The sequence below is a fragment of the Acomys russatus genome, chromosome 8 (assembly GCF_903995435.1).
Source record: "Acomys russatus chromosome 8, mAcoRus1.1, whole genome shotgun sequence".
NCBI lineage: Eukaryota > Metazoa > Chordata > Mammalia > Rodentia > Muridae > Acomys > Acomys russatus.
Window position 1 is genome coordinate 72,446,199 of NC_067144.1, and position 21,615 is coordinate 72,467,813.

At 46.3% G+C, this 21,615-nt stretch overlaps 1 protein-coding gene across 1 annotated transcript in view; it reads left to right on the plus strand.

Annotated features, from left to right (window-relative positions):
* The window catches only part of Morc3 (MORC family CW-type zinc finger 3), a 45,386-nt gene extending 32,311 nt beyond the window's left edge, over window positions 1-13,075 (plus strand). The window contains exons 13-17 of the mRNA XM_051150283.1: window positions 1,589-1,634; window positions 3,722-3,885; window positions 7,523-8,402; window positions 11,304-11,461; window positions 12,914-13,075. Of these exons, the coding sequence (XP_051006240.1) occupies window positions 1,589-1,634; window positions 3,722-3,885; window positions 7,523-8,402; window positions 11,304-11,461; window positions 12,914-13,067 (1,402 nt within the window). The 3' untranslated portion in view covers window positions 13,068-13,075. The remainder of the gene's footprint in view (window positions 1-1,588; window positions 1,635-3,721; window positions 3,886-7,522; window positions 8,403-11,303; window positions 11,462-12,913) is intronic.
* Window positions 13,076-21,615: the final 8,540 nt, after the last annotated feature.

Below are 21,615 nucleotides of genomic sequence, written 5' to 3' on the forward strand. Positions count from 1 at the left end.
GAGTGGTACTTTGCCTCTGGTGTCCTATGTGGAGCAGCACAGGTGTGACTGGGCGGGTGTGGCGGACACAGCAGGGAATGCTGCTGTTGTCTCAGCTTATGCTGTGGGTGCGGCTTCACCAATTTCACCAAGAGGAATTTGGGCTTCAAAGTCAGATGAGCTGTAATAGGCACGCCTGTATGAGCCGACATCTCGGCAGAAAAGGCGGCGTGTATGTTAACCCCGAGACGTTGATGAGCCTGAGATCAGGGGCTCTTCTCCCGGAGGACCTCGGCTTGATCCCGCACCCTGTGGTAGCTCACAGCCACCTGGAGCGACAGTCTTAGCAGACCCAGCATCCTTTTCTGGCTTCCTTGGACATGACACACAGTCTTGTAATTCCAATTTAAAGAATCTAAAGAGTGTCTCCTCCAAAGTAAACACATTTATTATGTCACAGCTTGCTTTTAGGCTGACAGTATTTGCAGTGTTTTTGTTTTGTTTTGTTTTGTTTTTTTATGAAGATTTATTTGTTATTTTGTATCATATTCTATCTGCATGTGTGCCTACACACCAGAAAAGAGCACCAGATCTCATTACAGACGGTTGTGAGCCACCATGTGGTTGCTGGGAACTGAACTCAGGACCTCTGGAAGAACAGCCAGTGCCCTTAACATCTTAACCATCTCTCCAGCCTGGCATTTGCAGTTTTAAGCCACTCCAGACAAAGAGTAAATATCTGAGCTGGTCTTTTTGTGAATAGCAAATACTAACACCTAACTCCTTTTACTGTATTGTTTCATCATCTACACTAGAAAGTAGGTAAGTTTTATTTCAGTCAATCCATCTTACTTACTGAATCCTATTCCTTCAGAGGTGTGCCCTCTACAACCCTCCTTTTTTAAAAAATAATTTATTTATTTGTATTTTTTTGCCTGCATGTTTGTCTGTGTGAGAGTGTCAGATCCCCTGGAGCAGGACAGTTGTGAGCTGCCATGTGGGGTTCTTCCAGTCCCACAACCCCCCTATCTTTAACTGCATTTTCAGAAATCCCTAAAGGGCATAATAAAAGGAGATCTTGAATCTGTAACCTATTCTTCTGGCCATTCAGGTTTGGTATTGTCTCTCTTGACCTTGCACCAATTATACCGTGAGTTTGCTTAGGCCTGGATGCCCCAAGAAGATCCCTGAAGTAATAGCATTATAAAAAAATTTCAGAGCCGGGCGTGGTGGCCACACCTTTAATCCCAGCACTCGGGAGGCAGAGGCAGGTGGATCGCTGTGAGTTCGAGGCCAGCCTGGTCTACAAAGTGAGTCCAGGATGGCCAAGGCTACACAGAGAAACCCTGTCTCGAAAAACCAAAAAAATAAAAATAAAAAAAGTTCAGCCCTGCATGATAGCACTCACCTGTAATCCCAGCTCTCAGGAAGCAGAGGTAGGCAGATCTCTGAGTTCAAGAAGGCCAGCCTGGTCTACAAAGGCAGTCCAGGACAGCCAGGGCTACACAGAGAAACTCTGTTTTGAAAAACAAAAAACAAAATGAAAATGGGATTGTGAAATAATAATAGTGTAAATATCAAGATGTTCATTTTTACCTTTCTTTTAAAGCAGCAAGGAGAAGTACAGGATCAGACAGCTGGAAATGATTCCTCGGGTAATGAATCCTTCCATTTTATATGTCTTAATTTTTAGAAGTGCTTGGTTTAAATGATGCTGAATTTTAAAGTTTTGGACTTTTATAACCAGTTTAAAGGAACTCGTTGAATTTACTTCTGGGGGTGAGGGGCATCTGTTCTTGCTCTCTTCCCCGAGTCTTCCTAGCCCAACAGCCTTTTCAGACTGTTGAGTTAATATTTGGTGGGATATTACTGAGGTAAGGCAGCCTTTTAAAAATCTTGTCAGAGGGCTGGTGAGATGGCTTAGTGGTTAAGAGCACTGCATGCTATTCCAGAGGTCCAGAGTTCAGTTCCCAGCAACCACGTGGTGGCTCACAACCATCTATAGTGAGATCTGGTGCCCTCTTCTGGCCTGCCAGTGTATATGCAGACAGAGCACTGTACTTAAAAAAAAAAGAATCTTGTCAGAAATTCAACACTGGCTGAAAAAAAGACAGTGAATGCCTATGGTGTGCACACCCATAAATGGGACATGGGTATCATACCCATTCCCCTAAAGTTGACTAAACAGTGGGGAAGGGCTGAAGACAAGACTGTTAGGACCAGCGGTGTGGAGAGAACAGAGCCACAGCACTAGTGACTCCCTACACAAGATTAGAGTCTTCTGCACTGCAGCATGCAGGGGGAGCCATGTTGACAGTTGATGGCTACTAGGGGAGAGACACTTCCTTCCTTCCTTTCTTTCTTTATTTCTTCTTTTTGTTTTTCGGAGACAAGGTTTCTCTGTGTAACCTTGGCTGTCCTGGACTTACTTTGTAGATCAGGCTGGCTTCTGCCTCCAGAGTGCCAGATTAAAGGTGTGTGCCACCAGGCCCAGATCTTTTCTTTTTTAAAGATTCCTTTTTATCTTAATGTGCATTGGTGTTTTGCTTACATGCGTGTCTGTGTGAGTGTTGCCAGATCCTCTGGACCTGGAGCTACAGATGGTTGGGAGCTGTCCTGTGGGTGCTGGCAGTAGAACCACAGTCCTGGAAGAGCAGCCAGGGCTCCGAGTCATCTCTTCAGTCCCGTGGGCTCTCTCTTAAGGGTTAGCTCTTAGTAGGTTAGCTTTACTCTGGTGGATGGCTCCACCCCATTTGTGTATAGGAAGCTGAGATCGGCTCTAAAAGAGTCATGTGACTAGAGAGCGGGATGTGGGTTTTCACACACCTATTTGCTTAGCACTGAGGAGGCTGACATAGGAGTCCTGAGGTAGAGGCAGCTGCTTGAGAAGCTGTGGGTAGGGTGGGCAGTATTTTTTGGGCAGGAGGCTTCCATCTGCCCTAGGGTATGTATGCTTGGAAGCTCAGACCCCATGCTCACACCCATGCTCAGTGTGTGTGTGTGTGTGTGTGTGTGTAGGTGTGTGTAGGTGTGTAGGTAGTCCCAGGACTTGGAGGCTCAGACTCTAGCACCCATGCTTGTAGTGAGTGTGTGTGTGTGTACCCATGACTTGGAGGCTCAGACCCCAGGACCCATGCTCGTAGTGAGTGAGCGTGCGTGCGTAGTCCCAGGACTTGGAAGGCTGAGTGAGACAGGTGGATCCCAGAAGTTTATTGCCTAGCCATTCTAGCCAAATGGGCTTCAGGTTCAGTAAGACCCCATCTCAAAACATGAGGTGGAGAGTAAGTGAGGAAGAGAGCTAGCATTGACTGCTTGCTGCCTTTCACAGCTTGAGTCTGTATGCACACACACTAGCATGCACACACGCCCACACAAAACTGTATGTGGGAATGATAAGTAAAGATGTGAAGCTGTATTGCAGACTGGACAAGCTCACTGGTGCCTTTGCCCGCCCCTGCTTAGCAGAAGAGATACACACGCTTAGGTTAATTCTCATGTCTTCTGGGTGAAAAGAAAACAGTTGGCATGTATCTTGAGTTTGGTAAATGTTACATCAAAATAGTTTCTCTAAGCCAGGTGTGTTGGTATAGGCCTGTAATGTAGATCGCTGTAAGTCAGTCGAGGCCAGCCTGGTCTACAAAGTGAGTCCAGGACAGCCAAGGCGCTACACAGAGAAACCCTGTCTTGAAAAACCAAGACGAAAAAATAGTTCCTCTAAAATCCACTTTTTTTTCTCCGACAGATTAATCATGAGGTGTTATATCAGACCAGTATTTCACGTCAGAGCTTTTCTCCTGCGAAGGAGAGTGCTCCGAGGCCACGTCTTCCAGAACTCAGGAGTCCCTTTGTAACACGGCCTATAAATAACCACCTTGCCCCACCACAGTCTGAGCCTGAGAGCAACAGGTTAGTGGTGACATGAAGGGTTTTTGTAGAGCACGGATGGAGTGCCATGTACCTCTTCTGCAGCAGGGATGCAGTTTTGAGAAGTGACAGTGCACACGGATGAGACCGTCTCAAGGATTATCCCTACCTTCTATCTAAATACCACATACTTAAATTAGCTAAGAGGATATCAGTTGAGTGGGTATACTAGCACTTACTGGAAATCGTGCACTCGAGGTGTTATATGGTTTGATCAGCTCTCTATCTCTTGCTAGCTCCTTGGGTGGTTAGTTTGTTTGTTCAAGGTCGGTTTGGAGCTATAAAGTGGGAATTCTAGGCTCTACTCCTCCCCCTGGGTGTCGTGTCCCCCACTCCCACCCCTGAGACAGGGTTTCTCTGTGTAGCCTTGGTTCTCCTGGACTCGATTTGTAGAACAGGCTGGCCTAGTATTCATAGATCTGCCTGCCTTTGCTGGGATTACAGGCGTGCGCCGCCGTGCCTGGCCTGAGTTTAGGTTCTTACACAGCCATCTCAAGCTAGAAGCACAGCAGGCCCGAGTCTGTAGATGAGTGGTGGAAGCACCTCCTTATTGTACACCAGGCACAGAACCCACTCCTGGTCCATACACTTCAGTTAGCAGAACTACAGAAGCCAATGCTACAGTTAGTGCTTTTAGGGACTTCCCTGGGTCCTAGGACTATGGGTCTGGGCTTTGGTGGAGTAGCGCTTTGTTTCCATGTTGGCAGGTGTTGGGGCCTGCGTGCTAGGTTTTAAGATCAGAATGGTGCCTATAGCATGGTGTCAGTTGTGCTAAGGTCTGAGGGCCTTTAAGAGTCGATAGTATAAAAGTCACTGCTTTTATAATGACCAGTGTCTGTCTTAGTTATTTTTCCTGTTCTTATAAAACACCATGACATTGGGGTCTGTTTATTAGGAGAAACATTGAGACAAGACACTGGGAGGTAAGGGACCATGCCTTTTGAGAGGTGGAATAGCCTTCCCATTCTAAAAGTGGAACTGGGATGAGCTTGGTTATTAGGGTGGTGGCCACCATGCATGAAAGCTCTGGGTTATCCTTGGGACTGTAAAAAACTGGGTGAGGCCTTGAAGCCGCCGTTGTCAGGAGATGGAGGAGGAGGAGGGCCGCAGCGCAAGGCCGTTCTTGTACACATAGCACATTCAAGACCAGCTGGAGGAGACAGGAGGCCCTGGCCACGGAAACACAGATGAGTTAAAGTACGTGCTGGAGAGGTAGCTGAATAAAGGCACTTGCCAGGCCTAACAATGTCGGCAGACCACTGTACATCTGTGTACTTAACCACCCCATACAGTATAAATAAGTTAATAATAGATAAATAATAAATATACTAGGAAACTGAAAATTTAGTAACTATAGGCCTTGATGATATAGCTCAATTGGTGGAGTGCCTGCCTAGTCTGCACAAAGCCATGGGTTCTGACCACAAGGAAAAATAAAGAAAATTGTTTTATTTTACCAATAAAGACTCAGGAACCAGATGCTGGGTGAAAAACCTTCTAGCTCAGAGAGGCAGAAAAGTACCCAGCTGACCTTCCTACTCAGCTCACACCCTAATGGAAAAGGCCCAAAAGAAAGGCTCACAAGCTCAGCTGACAGCCCAGGAGGAAAAGGTCAAAAACCCCAAGGTCAAAGGCTTGCTAGCTCAAAGGCCAAGGAGCTCAAGAGCTGAACAGCCAGAAGTTCTTCCTACTCCTACAGGCTACCTCAAATACCCTCTAACTCTAAGTCTCTTCTGCTCTGTAACCCGTCTGCTGGTTTCTTGTGCCGCCTCTTGTCCTTGGGTTAGCTTTATTAAATCTTGTATACAGAAAGCCCTTTGATTAAAGATTTGTGCTTGGCCTGGTTGAACCACACCTTAATCACCTGCTTACAATAAACAAAGTTCTTGGATTAAAGGTTTGTGTTAAGGCTCAACCACAGAAAACAGTTCCCAATCTCAGGGCTCACAGTGGAATCAAATATCCTGCAACGGGCTGGAGAGATGGCTCAGCAGTTAAGAGCACTGTCTGCTCTTCCAGAGGTCCTGGGTTCAATTCCCAGCAACCACATGGTGGCTCACAGCCATCTATCGTGAAATCTGGGGCCCTCTTCTGGCCTGCAGGTGTACATGCAGATAGCGTGTGTGTATGTGTGTATACACATATATATGTGTGTTTGTGTGTATATTATAATAAATATATTTTTTTTTAAGTTAAAAAAAAATTCTCCAACAGTGAGGCTGTTTTCACACAGGTGTGTACATGTCCACACACATTTAGAGGCCAGAGAAGACATCAGGTATCCCACTATACCCCTGTCCACATGGTGCCCTAAGTGAGGTCTCCTGCTGCGTTTGAGTCTCACTGTTTCGGATGGCTGGTCAATGACTTTGTACATCTGTCTGTCTCCACCCTCCAGGGCTGCCGTTGCAGACACCTGCTCAGGTCCTCCCTGTTACACAGCAAGTGTTCTCACCTCCTAAGCTATCTCCCCAGCCTCAGGACAGTTATCTTATATGAAACTGACCTGGACCAGCAGGTTGTTCTTGGTGATGGTGTCCTTTGCAGGAGGTGGACAGCAGATGGGAAGAAGAAGAAGAAGAAAGGGAAGCTGAGGTTGGGAGGTCTTACACAAGCTCTGTCTTCTGCTGAGCAAGGTCATTTAGAAGTATAAGTTTTCCTGACAGGGAGGGTGGGACAGAGCCAGCAGGGAGCTGTCCAGACGGTGTTACACAAAGAGGACGCACACATGGTATCTCAAGACCATCACAGGCTCAGTGCACAGCAGCTTGGGGACTGATAGCCATAGCCTTGTGTGGTGGGAAGAGTTGGGTTCTCCAGATCCACAAGTTCCCAAGGCTCTGGCCCTAAGCATGCTCCTGGTTTTAGACCAGGAACTATGTTACTTCTCAATACGTCAGTGCCTCAGGGAAAATCTTGGGTCAGCCTAACCCCAGCACAAAATACTAGAGAATACTATTTGCCTTTTGTCACTGTAGGGAATTGTGGTCAGATGAAAATGTCTTTGCCATTCCTCACAACTTCAAGAAAGGCTCTCAAGCGGCCTTCTGCCTGGGGCTAGTGTTTATTATAGTCCTGGAAACCACCTGTGAAGAGATGTCCGACAGGGTGGACAGGCAGGTCACGCAGGCGAGAGAGAGAGAGAGGGAGAGAGAGGGAGGGGGGGGCGGTAGATAGATATCTTAGTAGTCACAAGTTGTAAAAGGAGAATGGTTTCGCTTCAGCTCAGTGCCAGCACTGAATAGTGTGATAATGAAAAGTCAGCATGGGCATTTCTTAGACTTTGGAGAGAGAGAGAGTTGTCAGCACAGAGCCTTTGTTAGAATGATTTGAGTGTGAATTCTCCCCACCGAGTCTGTGTGTTTGTGTCCTTGGTCCTTACGGTGCTGCTTCAGAAGGCTGGTACTGCAGCAGTGCTGCCTCACTGGGGTCAGCTCGGGCTGCCAAGGCCCCATTTCTGCCTGTTTTGCTAAGATGTGAGGACGCGCGGCTTCCCTTGCTGCGCCCTCAGTCCTTCATGCAATCGCTTTTACATACTTGTCACAGAAACAAGAACTTTGGTATTTTGTCTTTCCCATGCTTTGCAAACTTACGTTTTATATATAATAATTTCTTTCAGCCTGAAGCGAAAGCTTAGTACTCATTCAACAATTCTGAATTCAAAGACTCAGAAATTAAGTAATCCTTCATTTGAAAATTCATCGTACAGAAATGATGATGATGACGATGAAGATGTCATCATTTTAGAAGAAAATAGTACACCCAAACCCGCAGTAGATCTTGATATTGAAGTTAAGTCAGAGCAGAGCCACAGGGAGCAGAGCGGTATTGAGGTTGAGCTCCTGGACAGCCCTGAACCTTGTGTCCAGGCCCGGTCAACAAGCACGTGTACCTCCAGGTGTGACCAGGCCACTGCTGTCTCCACTCAGACTGAAGCACCAGGCCTAATTGTTAAAAAGGAAGAGATTGTTGAAGATGAGATGGGTGCAGTGAATGATAGAGCCACACTGTCCTGTGCAAACGCTGAGGCAAAGGTGCAGGAGACCTTGGGTAAGGCAGAAGATGCTGGCCGTCAGTTACAGGAACTGAGAAGTGAGCTGCTTTTGGTCACTCAAGAAAGAGATGAATACAAGAGACAGTGTGACGTGTTTACTGATGAGATAAAAGTGTTAGAGCAAAGGATAGTGGAGATGAATGACAAGTACATGAAAAAGGAGACTTGCCACCAGTCGACTGAAACCGATGCCGTGTTTGTACTCGAAAGTGTTAATGGTAAATCTGAAAGCCCAGACCATGTGGCATGTCAGTATCAGCAAGCTCTGGAAGAAATAGAAAGGCTGAAGAAACAGTGCAGCACTCTGCAGCACGTGAAGGCTGAATGCAGCCAGTGTTCTGGGACTGAGAACAAGAGCGAAGTGGATGACATGGCCGTGCAGCTCGATGATGTGTTTAGACAGCTGGACAGGTGCGCGGTGGAGCGGGACCAGTACAAGAGTGAGGTGAGTTGCCAGCAGTCACCATCCAACACAGGGCAGGCTGGCACGCACTTGATTTAATAACAATTGTGCTTATTGAACGCCTCTTACTGCTTTGGTTCTTAGCAGGAAGTGGGCTGCCTGGAGGCGATGAAGGATATGCAGAAGCATTTTTTATTCTTCTGTTTTTTTTTTTAAAGATTGGTTTATTTATTATATGCACAGTGCTCTGCCTCTATGACAGAAGAGGGCATTAGGTCACATTACAGATGGTTGAGAGCCACCATGTTGCTAGGAATTGAACTCAGGACCTTTGGATGAGCAATCAGTGCTCTTAACCCTTGAGCCGTCTCTCCAGCCCTATTTTAGACATGAGATCTGGTGTCCTCTTCTGGCTTGCAGGCAGGATATTGTATACATAATAAATAAAGAAATTAAAAAAAAAAAAAGAATAAAAAATGTGAGGCTGGAGAGATGGCTCAAAGGTTAAAAGCACTGACTCCTCTTCCCAAGGTCCTGAGATCAATTCCTAGCAATATGGTGGCTCTCAACCATCTATAATAGAATCTGGTGTCCTCTTCTGGCATGCAGACAGACCTGCAAGAGTGCTTATATACATAAGTAAATCTTTTTTTTTTTTTTTTTTAAGAAGTACAATTCTCCCCCTCACCCCCACCCCCAGCCCCCAAGACAGAGTTTCTCTGTAGCCTTGATTGTCCTAGACTCATTTTGCAGACCAAGCTGGCCTCGAACTCACAGTGATCCACCTGCCTCCGTCTCCCGAGTGCTGGGATTAAAGGCATGCACCACCACTCCCGGCAAGAAGCACAAATTTTTTTTAAATGTCTAAAATAGGGATGGATGAGCTGCCTCCAAGAAGAAAGCCTTTGCCTTGTGGGCGTGGGCACTGGAGTTGAGATCCTTTGGCTGTAGCAACTCACTGTAATCTGCTCATGAGGCAGCGGTAGACATTATAAGCTCAGGGCCATTAAGAGAGGGCTGCCTCCGTAAACGAAAGTAGAGAGTCGGTAATCGGGGAAAACACCGGATGCCACCCTCTGGCCCCCACGCACGTACATACATACATACACACATACATACATGAATAAGCAAATGATACATATTAATCCAGGTGTGATTATAAATACCTATAATTTCAGCCCTTGGAATACAGAGTCAAAGATTAGGAGTTTTAGGTCATCTTTGATACACGGTAAGTTAAAGGCTAGCCTGGGCTACATAAGATCCACGTCCCTTCCTTGGCACTCCTCCCAGTGCCATTCCCAAAAAAAAAAAAAAGGCACTAAAAATAATGGGCAAAGGCTGGGTGTTGTGAATGCCCTGTCGTGAACAGGATGTTGCTGGAGAGTGAGTAGCTTTTACTCTGTGTAGTCAGAACTTGACATGTGAAACCCACACACCTTTACCATCTTATGAGGCAGCAGCCAGTAGTGTCCTCATTGTACGGAAGGCAGAGCCCAGATACAGTGGCAGCTCCACAGTTGAGCCAGGCTCCTCCCGGGTGGCGGGCTTGTTCTTAGCACAGCTGTGACCTGAGATAGCACCCCCACGCTAAGGAAAGAAGAATTGTCTGTATTCTGTCGGGCTGATGGTGCCTGGGAAATGTCCTCACTGTTCAGGAGGAAATATTAGATATCAGGAGATGAGCAGTGGCCTGTGCACGTGGCTCACTGCTTCAAATTTGCAAAGTGTTTTGTTTTTAAGATAGTTCTTAAATGTAGCTCTGGCTGGACTGGCACTTGATCTGTAGACCTGGTTGGCCACAACCCCAGGGAGACCCACCTGCCTCTACCTCCTGAGTACTGGGAATAAATGTGTGTGCCACTACACCCAGTATAAAGTTACAGATTTAAAATTTTTATTTTATGTATATAGGTGTTTTCCTATATATGTATAGTGTGTGTGTGTGTGTGTGTGTGTGTGTGTGTGTGTGTGTGTGTGTGTGTGTGTGTGTGTGTGTGTGTGTGTGTGTGATATCCATCTGTGTCTTATTGCCAGAAGAGGGTGAGGGTTCCCTGGAACTGGAACTGCAGTAGTGGCAAGACCCTCTGAAAGAGCAGCCAGTGCTCTTAACTAATGACCTGTCTCTTCAGCCTTGTATACACACATTTTAAAAAATAATGTACTTATTTTTATTTTATGTACATTGGTGTTTTGACTGTGTATGTCTGTGTGAGGGTGTTGGGTCCCCTAAAACAGGAATTACAGTTGAGCTGCTGTGTGGGTGTTGAGGACTGAATGCAGGTTCTCTGAATAGTAGTGCTCTATTCTGCTGAGCCATCTCTCCAGCCCCAACACTCTTAATGCTAGGTTATCTTGTGTTAAATGACAAAACAGAAGCAAGTTATGCAAGCTTTTGCTATAACTTTAATCATGAAGGGGATGAAATGAGCCGCTTAAGATGCGAGCATTAGCGTCTTGGTGTTTATTTTCTAGCTTGTCACATGGTAATTAACACTTGGCTCCTCACTATAAAACGATAGGGAAATGTGTTTAAGGGGAAGTTATTGGAGGCTGGGATATAGCACAGTAAAGGCTTGCTGTATGGGCCAGGCCCTGTATCTCCAGGCCTGCGAGAAAAGAGCAACAAGCCTGTCTGTGTCCAGTGTGCTTTGGCAGCTGATAATTTCATCAGGGTGTCTTACATTTCTTAGCCTAAACTTGCGCTTGGAGTGTATTTCTATTTTTTATTTTATTTATATGAGTGCATTATCTGCATGTACGCCTACATGTCAGAAAAGGGCATCAGATCTCATTATAGATGGTTGTGAGCCACCATGTGGTAACTGGGAATTAAACTCAGGACCTCTGGAAGAAAAGCCAGTGCTCTTAACCACCAAGCCGTTTCTCCAGCCCTGGAGTGTATTTCTAAATGTTCTGCTGATAAAATTGATCTTTTGTCAGGTTCAGTTATTGGAAATGGAGAAATCGCATGTTCATTCGCAGTGTGAAGAACTCAAAACTGAAATCGAGCAGTTGAAGTCTACAAGTCAGCAGGCAGGAGCAGATGTGTCCACGTCAAGCAGTGCTGTGGAGCCCGTCAGCTACGTGGATGAGGAGAGGTACTGGAGCTGTGGGTGCACGGTCGGTAGCCGGCCTTCTGACGGGGAAGGCTTAGGGAAGGAGCCCGGCATCGCTGCTTCAAGTTGCCAAGTTAGGAGCAGGAAAGGGGTTGGATTATTTGGGTAAAAGAGAAATATGGGCTTTATCTTTGAAAATGGAGTGGATTTCACCCTGGCTATGACATAGGACACAGTCTCTGTCTCTCTGTCTGTCTAACTAAGCATACTGTTAGTGGGGCTGGAGAGATGGCTCAGAGGTTAAGATCACTGCCTGCTCTTCCAGAGTTCCGGAGTTCAATTCCCAGCAACCACGTGGTGGCTCACAACCATCTATAATGTAAGCTGATGCCCTCTTCTGACATGCAGGTGTACATGCACTCATATACATAAAATAAATAAAAATTTTTTTTTAAAGCGTACTGTTAGCGCATCCAGTTAACCTAGAGCTGTGTGTTTAGGCTTGGGTTTTTGTTTAGATTTGGGTGGGATTAGGGTGATCTTTTTGGTCCAGGGTCTCAGCTGTTTACTGTGTGGGCTGGGACCTGAATACAGGACCTCTGTAAAAGCTACAAGTCTAAACAGTACATGAATTATTCCCCTATCTCTTGGGATAAGTTGGCTTCTCTGACCAAAAGCAGCTTGGGGAGGAAAGGGTTTATTTGGCTTGCACTGGCAGGCCACAGTCTCTCACTGAGGGAAGAGAGACAGGCGCTCGAGGCAGGAAGCGAGGGCTCGGCTCATCCTGCCTGGAGCTTCACTTGGACTCTAGGTACACACCAGCTTGTTGCTGAAGCTTCTTTCAGGGATGCTAGGCTGTGTCAGCTGGACAGTGAAGCCTACTAGGGCAGAGAGATTTAGAGAAGTTTTACAAGGTGACAGTGCCTGCTTAACTTACAAACCAAAGTTGTGGAAACGTACTTGACCACAGAATATTTTCCTTTTATACATAATTACGGCCCCAGGCTGTGTTGGTGCACACCTTTAACCCCAGCGTCCCGCAGGCAGAGGCAGGCAGATGACTTTGAGGGCAGCCAGGACTACACAGAGAAGACTTATCTCAAAAAACTATAATTAAGGAACAATTGATTTTATTTTTCCCAATGGGAAGGTGAAATTCAAGCTCTGTATTTCAGTTCTTAGATGAGTGTTTCTGCCAGCTTATTGCTATTTTCCCAGGCGATAGGAAATTGGAAATAACATGTAATTGGTGTGTTTTGCCCGTCCCAAGTTGTCTCAAGAGCCATTAATTTTATGAAACATTCTTCTTGGATTTAGCCTAGCATCTAATGAATCGATTGGTTATTGAATTAAATCCAGTTCTTGAGGGAGTTAGTGCTTTCCATTTTATTCTTTATCATTCCTGGAAGATTTTTGTCTCTGCACTCTAAGCTCTGTAAGAGGAGCCGCTCGTTTCGCGGGAGTCACCTCAGCCCCTGGTGTTTGTGCTTGCAGCCTCAAGCTCCGCTCTCTTCGAGTCAACGTAGGACAGCTGCTGGCTATGATTGTGCCGGACCTGGATCTTCAGCAAGTCAATTACGACGTTGACGTAGTAGATGAGATTCTAGGACAAGTGGTGGAACAAATGAGTGAGATCAGCAGTTCTTAGAGTCTGGCCACAGCTCTTAGAGTGTAAGCTTCAGTGGGACAGGTGCCAGGCCGAAGAACCGACACTTGACTGTACTCTGCATTCTAGTGTCACAGTCGCTGTGGGCACAACTTTTGACATAACCTGTGAATTGCTGGTGTCAAGCAGCGTAACAATTTTCTGTTCTGAATGTAAATATTTGTATTAGACCCACACATATTTTTTTATTGCCCTAGAGAATGGTGTTTTTCACCAAGAGCTTTTCAGGTTGTTACTACGGTTTGTGCAATTTTTCTGGCTCCCTAAAATGTATTTTTCTCAAAATGGAGGGCTGTGCCATAAAGTAAATGGGCATGTTGCTACTGAGGTTTCTTTAAATGAGCATTAAGAAAGATTTTGAAATAATGTGACTATACCCCTGATGGAGCTCTTCTGCTGGGGGAATTGAGCATTAGTGCTGTTCTCTATAAACTCCTGTCTCTGGAGTAACTATTCATAGGAGAGAGGAAAGCCAAAGCTAGCTACATTTGTCTGGCTTTTTCTTGTGCTGAGATTGCTAGTCATCAAGTAAAGAGTGTCTTCCAGGACAAAGAAAAGATCTCTAAAGTGTTAAAAATGCCCAGTGACAACCATGTTTACTTTGAAACCCATTTTTGGCTGTTGATTCAGCATAAAGTGGGCGCAATAATTAGTTGAGATTTCTTTTTGTGAAATTTCCTGTATAGCCTTGTAGGGTTACTGCAGGTTAATGTAATCTGAAAAGGCAGTCTTTCTCGAACAGTGCTGCATACCTTTTACTATATTATGAATGTAAGTGCTTTTTATCCTGGAGTTCATCACAAAGGGGCCTGGCATTATAGTGTCACATGCCATAAATATGCTTTTACTGGTCCCAAGTTTTGTGCAATCTGAACAGGTGGCTTTACATATGTGCATCTGTATATAATTAAGAATCATATTTTCCTCAACTAGAATGTGTTATTTTTTCCAAAATTTTATTATTGCTATTTATTTTAACTTTTGTTCATGAAAATTCAGTACATACTCATTTTGTGTGTGTGTGGTTAATTATACATCTGTTGTATATGACATTGGATCTTTGTGTATTTTACCTTCTGGAAATTGCAAATAAATGAAGTTTTTGTTTTTATTTACTTGATAAAAGTGATTGGAAGTTATTTTTGGTATAGGATGACTTTTTCTTCAGTTGTGCTAAGTATGTATAATGACAGATCCTCGGAAATGCTTTTGAAGAAGTCGGGGTTGGCTTCATATGTTTAAACACATGACGGTTTGGCCCTCGCTGACTTGAGCTTACTGTGTTAATTATACACTGCGCTAGAGACTAAGACTCTCCCCTCAGGAAGGCCAGGCTCACTGCTCTGGAGGGTGAGATGTGTGCTCAAGAAGAGGGTCTCTCCTTGGGGCTGTAGAGATGGCTCAGCTGTGAAGAGCACTATCTGCTCTTCCAGAGGTCCTGAGCTCCACAACCATCTGTACTGTGATCTGGTGCCCTCTTCTTGCATGCAGATAGAGCACTCATATACATAAAATAAATAAAATACACTTTTTTTTTTTTTAAGTCTTGTTTTCAAGGGTCCTAAGGACAAATCTTTACCACTGAGCCACATGCCCAGCCCAACACGAAAGTGTTTGTGTAAACCACATCATGCCTGAATGACGACAGCACCTGTGTAAGTCATGGGAGTTTTCTGGATGTTGAGAATATCCCGTTTTTATTTATTTTGTTGTTGTTGTTGGCTATGCCCTTGAAAATGTATTTTATGTTGTTCTCACCCTTTAACAAAAGAGGCCGGAAGGGGGTTAATAAGGGGAATGACATGGGCCTTTGTGGGGCACGTGGATTAGATGAATGATCTTCCTGTTGCGGTGCACAGTGTAAGCCAACACAAACACTGTGAGGAAGGTAGCCGAGCACACTCCAGAGAGAAGAGTGATGCAGTGATGGTACAGTGAAAAGATCGCCCGCGCTCGGAAGGCAACTACATCGCGGTCCAGGAACAGCTGCGTAGATAACATGCATATACTTACTGGCCCTGTGTCTTAGTTTACACAAGGGTCCTTAGCAAGATGTTGGTAAGTGTTCAGCATCACTCCTTGAGAAAGGGTTAGTACAGGCCGACTCACTGGCAGCTCTGAGACGAGTGTGCTCCGAGTCTTCACTTCTTGTCTTCTGCTGTGCAGGGTCGGAAACAGGGCCATGCATTAGTTGTTTGTCTTTAATATGTCAAAAATACCATGCAAATGAATAAATACCACAGTTCCCCTTACCTCTCTCCCCCCTTTTTTTTTCAAGACAGGGTTTCACTGTGTCTCCTTGGCTGTTTTGGACTTGCTTTGTAGACCAGGCTGGCCTAGAACCCACAGTGATCAACCTGCCTCTGCCTCACAGAGTGCTGGGGTTACAGGTGTGCACTACCATGTCTGTCCCACATTCCCTTTTCAAGTGCATCTGAAGTGTAAATTCTCTGTAGGAAATACTGGTAAGGCTGGTGAACATGTCCATTTTACTGAATGTTTTTCAAAGTCAATGATGCAGGGCTTTGTGGAGTGTGTGCGGGTGGTTCCCAATGCTCTGCAGCATTCTGATTTTGCTAATTTGATGTGTAGGGGGGAAACGCCAGTTGTGCTTATTTGTCTTAGGTTGAAAGTGTTGCCTTCCCTCTGCCCCCCCCCCCCCCAGTCTGTGTGGCATTGCTGTCCTGCACTCACTTTGTAGACCAGGCTGGCCTGGAATTCACAGCAATCCCTCTGCCCCTGCCCCTGCCTCCTCTGCCTGGATTAAAGGCGTGTGCCACCACTCCTGGCTTATGTTGCCTTTTTTTTTTTGTTATGGTTGGTTGGTTTTTTGAGACAGAGTTTCTCTGTAACAACCCTAGCTATCCTGGAGGTCACTTTGGTGGTGGACCAGGCTAGCCTCAAACTCAACAGGTTTCAAAACCCTACTTTATTTCGGGTTCTTAAATGCTTCTATCTCCCTTCCAACCCACCAAACACAGGTTGGAGGAGAACTAAGGTTAATAGGGGCGCAGGATGTGGACCTTTTTAGACGTAGTTCTTTAGGGCGACTCCACTTTGCCTTGTCCGGGTACCACCAGTTCAGTCAGTAGCCAACAGCAACAGGAATCTGTAGTGGTGGCACAATCCAGCAGAATCTGCCAGGCTCCGCCAAATTGGCACAAGTCAGTGGAAGCGGCCAGAATCAGCAGGAATACCACGAGAAGTTCTCTGAACATTTCTGCCAAGTAAAGACCAGCAAAGACCATTGAAGAGTTGTTGGGCGCAGCAGCGTAGCAATGCAAAAAGCCTCATCTCCCTGTCCGTGGCATTCTCTTTACTCCTTCCAAACACCACACACCCTCTCATGTGAGTGCTCCCAGCAAAACACCCCATAATACAACTGAGGCCTCAAACCAGAAACTCACATCAGGGCAACTGCACAGTCATACTGGCTGCCAGTGCCGCCACCACTGAACAGTAAGCCACCACTGAACAGTAAGCCAGGATCTTTCATAGCCTGCTGAGAACTAAGGCTGCAAAGAGCCAAGGCGGTGGTGGCGCACGCCTTTAATCCCAGCATTTGGGAGGCAGAGGCTGGTAGATCGCTGTAAGAGGCCAGCCTGGTCTGTCTACAAAGTGAGTCCAGGACAGCCAAGGCTACACAGAGAAACCCTGTCTCGGGGGGGAAAAAAGAAAAACTAAAAGACTACAGAAAAGAAACAAATTGTACATGGCCCTGGGGTTGTATGTAAGAGTAGTCACAAAGCATAACCAATGTGGCCATGAAAACAAGATCCTAAAAGCCAAAGAAAGATTTCTAATGCTGAATCTGTGGACTTTGTCTACAGGAAAAACATCATCGTTCAATTAAAACCCATCTTCAAGATGTGCTTGAACTCTGGAGGGTGGTGATGAGGCTAGCCTGGTCTACAAGTGAGTTCCAGGATCGCCAGGGCTATACAGAGAAGCTGGAATAATAACAGCGATGACTGTAATAATAACGTAAAAAATAATGAGATGAAAAAGATGGATGTAGACCAGGCAGCAGGTTGTGTCTACTGCCTTCCATGATCCTCAAGAAATAGACTGGTTTCTGTTGCATCCTGCCTGGGCTCCCCAGTTGATAGGAGAGATCTGCCCAGGACTGGAGCAGTAGTGGAGGGCATGAGTTCAGTCCTCAGAACCCTTACAAAAAGGTCACTTGTGCTCCGACTGAGCACCTGGGAGTCCAGGCCAGTTGGCACAGCATAGTTCCAGGCTCCTGAGAGAACCTGTCTGGGGGAGTGGGACGGGAGGTGGTCAGCGCTTCGGGAGCAACACTGAAGTCCTCTAACCGCATAAATACATGTGCAGTGTGAGTGCAAGCACGCGCGCACACACACATACGTATATACGCAGACACACAGTCAAAAACTTGTGCCACTTTTTGATGGGCGTGTGTTCTTCATAGAAACTGTAAAACTTCACATCCCTGGTGGATGACAGAACAGATTCCATAACTAACTTTGTTGGCCGTTTCATACGTGCTTACGATGCATTCTGATTGTCTTCCATCTTTCTGCCTTTACTAAGTCCTTTCCATCCCCACCAGTTCCTTTCCTAGGGTCACAGTTTTGGTTTTGCTTTGTGATGACTTTAGGTTGACAGCGGCCATCTGTGTGGCCACTGGATTAGGACTGACCGTTAACGCCTGCTGGGCCGTCAGCACTGGATATGCCACCAGAGGCCAGAGGTGATGGTTTCCTCTTTCCCTAACAGTCCCTACTAGTCCTGCAGTGGGGGTGGGGTTCCCAGAGCCTCTACCCCCACCCTGCCCGTGCTTGACAATTGACAGACCTAGTCTTGGGCTTACCCAGTCCAGTTCATGACTGCAGTGTCTTCGTCATCCCCAGGAGATGACATTCCACAGCCCACCTATCCTCTAGCTCTGACACCCCATCCTCCACCCCTGAGGTATTCCATAAGCTTTGGAGGGCATAGCATAAATGCCTGGTTTAGGGCAGGCCACTCATCCACCACTTATTTGAACACCTTGTAATGACATGGGTCTGCTTTCATCACCAATCATTGGGAAAGAGCTTCCTTAAGGTGGCCATCGTTAGTCTGTGGGTACAAAAATAAACATAAGGCCGTTTTACATGCTCAGTTCAGCTAAATAGTATTCAAGGGCTCACACCATTCCCAGCTAGTGCTCAGTCCCATGCTTGTGTGTCAGTTGTAAGCTCTCAGCTTCTGGTGCAGCACCATGTCTGCCTGCCTGCTGCCTTACATGCCATGATTGTCAGGGACTCACCATCTGGAACTGTGAGCCCTAATAACTCTTCTATAAGTTCCCTCGGTCACGGGGTTGCTTCAGCAAAAAGACATGTGCACATCTTTTTGTGATGGTTGCCCCCACAGCAGTGGTACCACATCTTGTTTTTGCTAGAGCTTCTGGTATACCTACACACACACACACACACACACACAGCAGTAACACTCCATTACTCCCAAAGTATTACTGGGATCAGCTGGTCACACTGCTTTGCTTGTCATTTGGTGTACAGACATATTTGCAGAACTGGCAGTTGACAAACCACCTGTCCATGAAGACTCAAAATCTGATGAACTCTGGGCTTTCAAAAGTCAGTGAAATCTTTACAGAATTCTAAGAATACATTCCTCAGGTGCAAACCAGGAAGCTGTGGCTGTGTGTCCCATGTCAAAAAAGAAACTGTCTCAAAGGGGGGAAAAGCCTCCTTGGATGGAAATGGTTTGAATTTCCGGACAGTGAGAAACATTTTGGTGGTTTGGATTAGGATGATGTAGCTTTCCGTCACAAAGTTTCCACATGCTACATCAAGAATGGATAGTGATTGTTGTATTTTGTTAACTGATTCTCCCTGTCTTGTATATTTTTCTCTGTAGTAAAACTTATTCTGTGTCTCTATTCTTGTTTTGGTTTTTGGTTTTTTGAGACAGGGCTTCTCTGTGTAGCCTTGGCTGTCCTGGACTTGCTTTGTAGACCAGGCTGGCCTCGAACTCACATCGATCCGCCTGCTTCTGCCTCCGAAGTGCTGGGATTACAGGCGTGTGCCATCACGCCCAGCCTTGTCTGTCTTTCTTTCTTTTCTTTTCTTTCTTTCACCCAGTTTATTTATTTATATAGTATTCCGCCTGCATGTACACCTGCAGGCCAGAAGAGTAGATTAGATCACATTTAGATGGTTGTGAGCCACCATGGGTTGCTGAGAATTGAACTCAGGGCCTTTGGAAGAACAGATAGTGCTCTTAACCTCTGAGCCATGTCTCCAGGCCCTCATGTTTCTGTTCTTAAAGGTATGACTTAGGGCAATGTTGGCATACTTTTCACCAACAATTTTTATTTTGGGTTCTTTCTCCCTTCTCCACCCCAGTCCCTTCCAATACCCCAGCAACACCAGGTAGGGGAGAAAGAAAGTTAATGGGGGAGAGAGGACATTGTTTTCCTTAGCTGCTTCCTGCTGTTTAGGATCACCTGGTTCCTTGGGGCAAGTCCAGTCCTCAGTTCAGGACATCTCCAACTTGCTATGTCACAGGGCAGCAACAGCAGCCAGGAGGAGCAGGGGGAAGCACCAGCAGCCGTCTTCTTTCTCTGATCCCTCAGTCTCCCTTTGCGCCTGGCTTTTCTCCCCACTGACAAAGACCACGCCCCCCCACGAGGCAGTTCACAGCTGACAAACATCACGTGTCCTCTCAGGAGGCAACTATCAGCTGTGGACAAACTGGAGCAGCCCCCAGATCCCACACCTGGGATTAAAACAAAAACATGTTTACATATAAGCCACAACTCTCACAACAGGGCTAGCATGTAGTTCAACTCAGGTAGCAAGCAGCAGGCCCTGGGTTCGATGCTCAGCACGGTACAAACCAGGCATGGCGGTGCATGCCTGTAGCTCCAGCATTCTGGATAAACATGCTTGAGGCACCAGGATGAGCTAATTCAACACAAGTCAAAGTCTATAAATGCAGGTTTATTGGGAGCAGCTGTCAGCAGGCTCACCTGTCCCAAGGATTGGCCAGGGAAGTGTGCACCCACAGAGGGAGGAGAAAAGGAAAGGCAGGGTGGGGGTGGGGGTGGGATGCAGAAAGTGGGAGGGGGGAACCCAAATGTCTGGATTATGTAGTGAAGAGCCTTTGAGAGGGGGAGCCCTGGGCAGGGTATGCCAGCTATGCCTTGCCGTAGGTAGGGACCCAGGAATACTGGGGAGAACCTGGAAGTCAGGTCTGCATTGGTTAAAATGGCATCTCAGCCTCTTGTCCTGGCTCTGAAACCCAACATCCCAGCCTTTTGTTGATAATGAATAAGTGGTGGTGCATTAGTCTACAACTGCTTCTTGCCGACGTTATAGGCATTGTTCCTGGGGGTGTGGGGGGGTGGGGGATCCAAAAGCTGGAACGTTGCCAAGTTTGGAAAGAGGGGGCTGTTTTGCTTGCTGCCCAGGATCTGTTGGACCATCTGCGGCTAGGTAAGTGCAGTTGAAACAGTCTGTGAGGTTAGGTGGGAGCACCTGCGCGCTGGCTGCAGGAGGCACCTGGACCTGGAAGGGTGCTGCAACAGATGTGTTAGGGGCATGGATAGGGTTCAGGGGCTTAGGGAGAGAACAGGTTTTCTTTGGATGTGCATTTGAAACTTTTAGGCCTGTGGTCTTGGTAGCTGGAGGGGGAGTGGTCCCAGGACTAGGGAAAGGGGCCTGGATCCCACTCTCAGGCGCAGGCAGGGCGGGAGGGCCCAGGCTGTTGATTGCCAGTACTTATCTGGAGTTCATTTGGCCTGTGAGACTTGGATCCGAGACGGTTCCCTGAAGCTTATAAGGATCTTTTTAAGTTTACAAAATGAGACAAATTGGCTTGGGGAACAATGTAAAATCTGATTAATGTTAAAGCGCTGAACATTGAAGTCTTTTTTTGTTTGTTGTTTTTTGCTTTTTTGGTTTTTCAAGACAGTATTTTTCTGTGTAGCCTTGACTGTCCTAGACTCACTTTGTAGACCAGACTGGCCTTGAACTCACAGCAATCTGCCTGCCTCTGCCTCCCAAGTGCTGGGATTACAGGCGTGTGCCACCATGTCTGACTTGAACTTTGAAGTCTTAATGCAACAGTAGCATAGTGAGGCATTTTTCATTCCTTTTATACACTGTAAATCACTTTCTTAGACCCTTAAACACTTTGTACCCTCATAACTTCTCTAACCTTCATAACTCGCATTTGCCAACCTTAAAATACATTCTTAGACCCTCAAATACTTTGTTTTTCAAGACAGGGTTTCTCTGTGTAGCTTTGGATGTCCTGGATCTCACTCTATAGGCTAGGCTGGCTGGCCTTGAAGTCACAGAGATCTGCCTGCCTCTGCCTCCCAAGTACTGGGATTAAAGGTGTGCACCATGATGCCTGGCCACTTTCTTAAATATTTATTTATTTACTTATTTTTACAGTGCTCTGCCCACATGTGTGCTTGCACACCAGAAGAGGGCACCAGATCACATTATAGATGCTTGTGAACTACCATGTGGTTGCCTGGAATTCAACT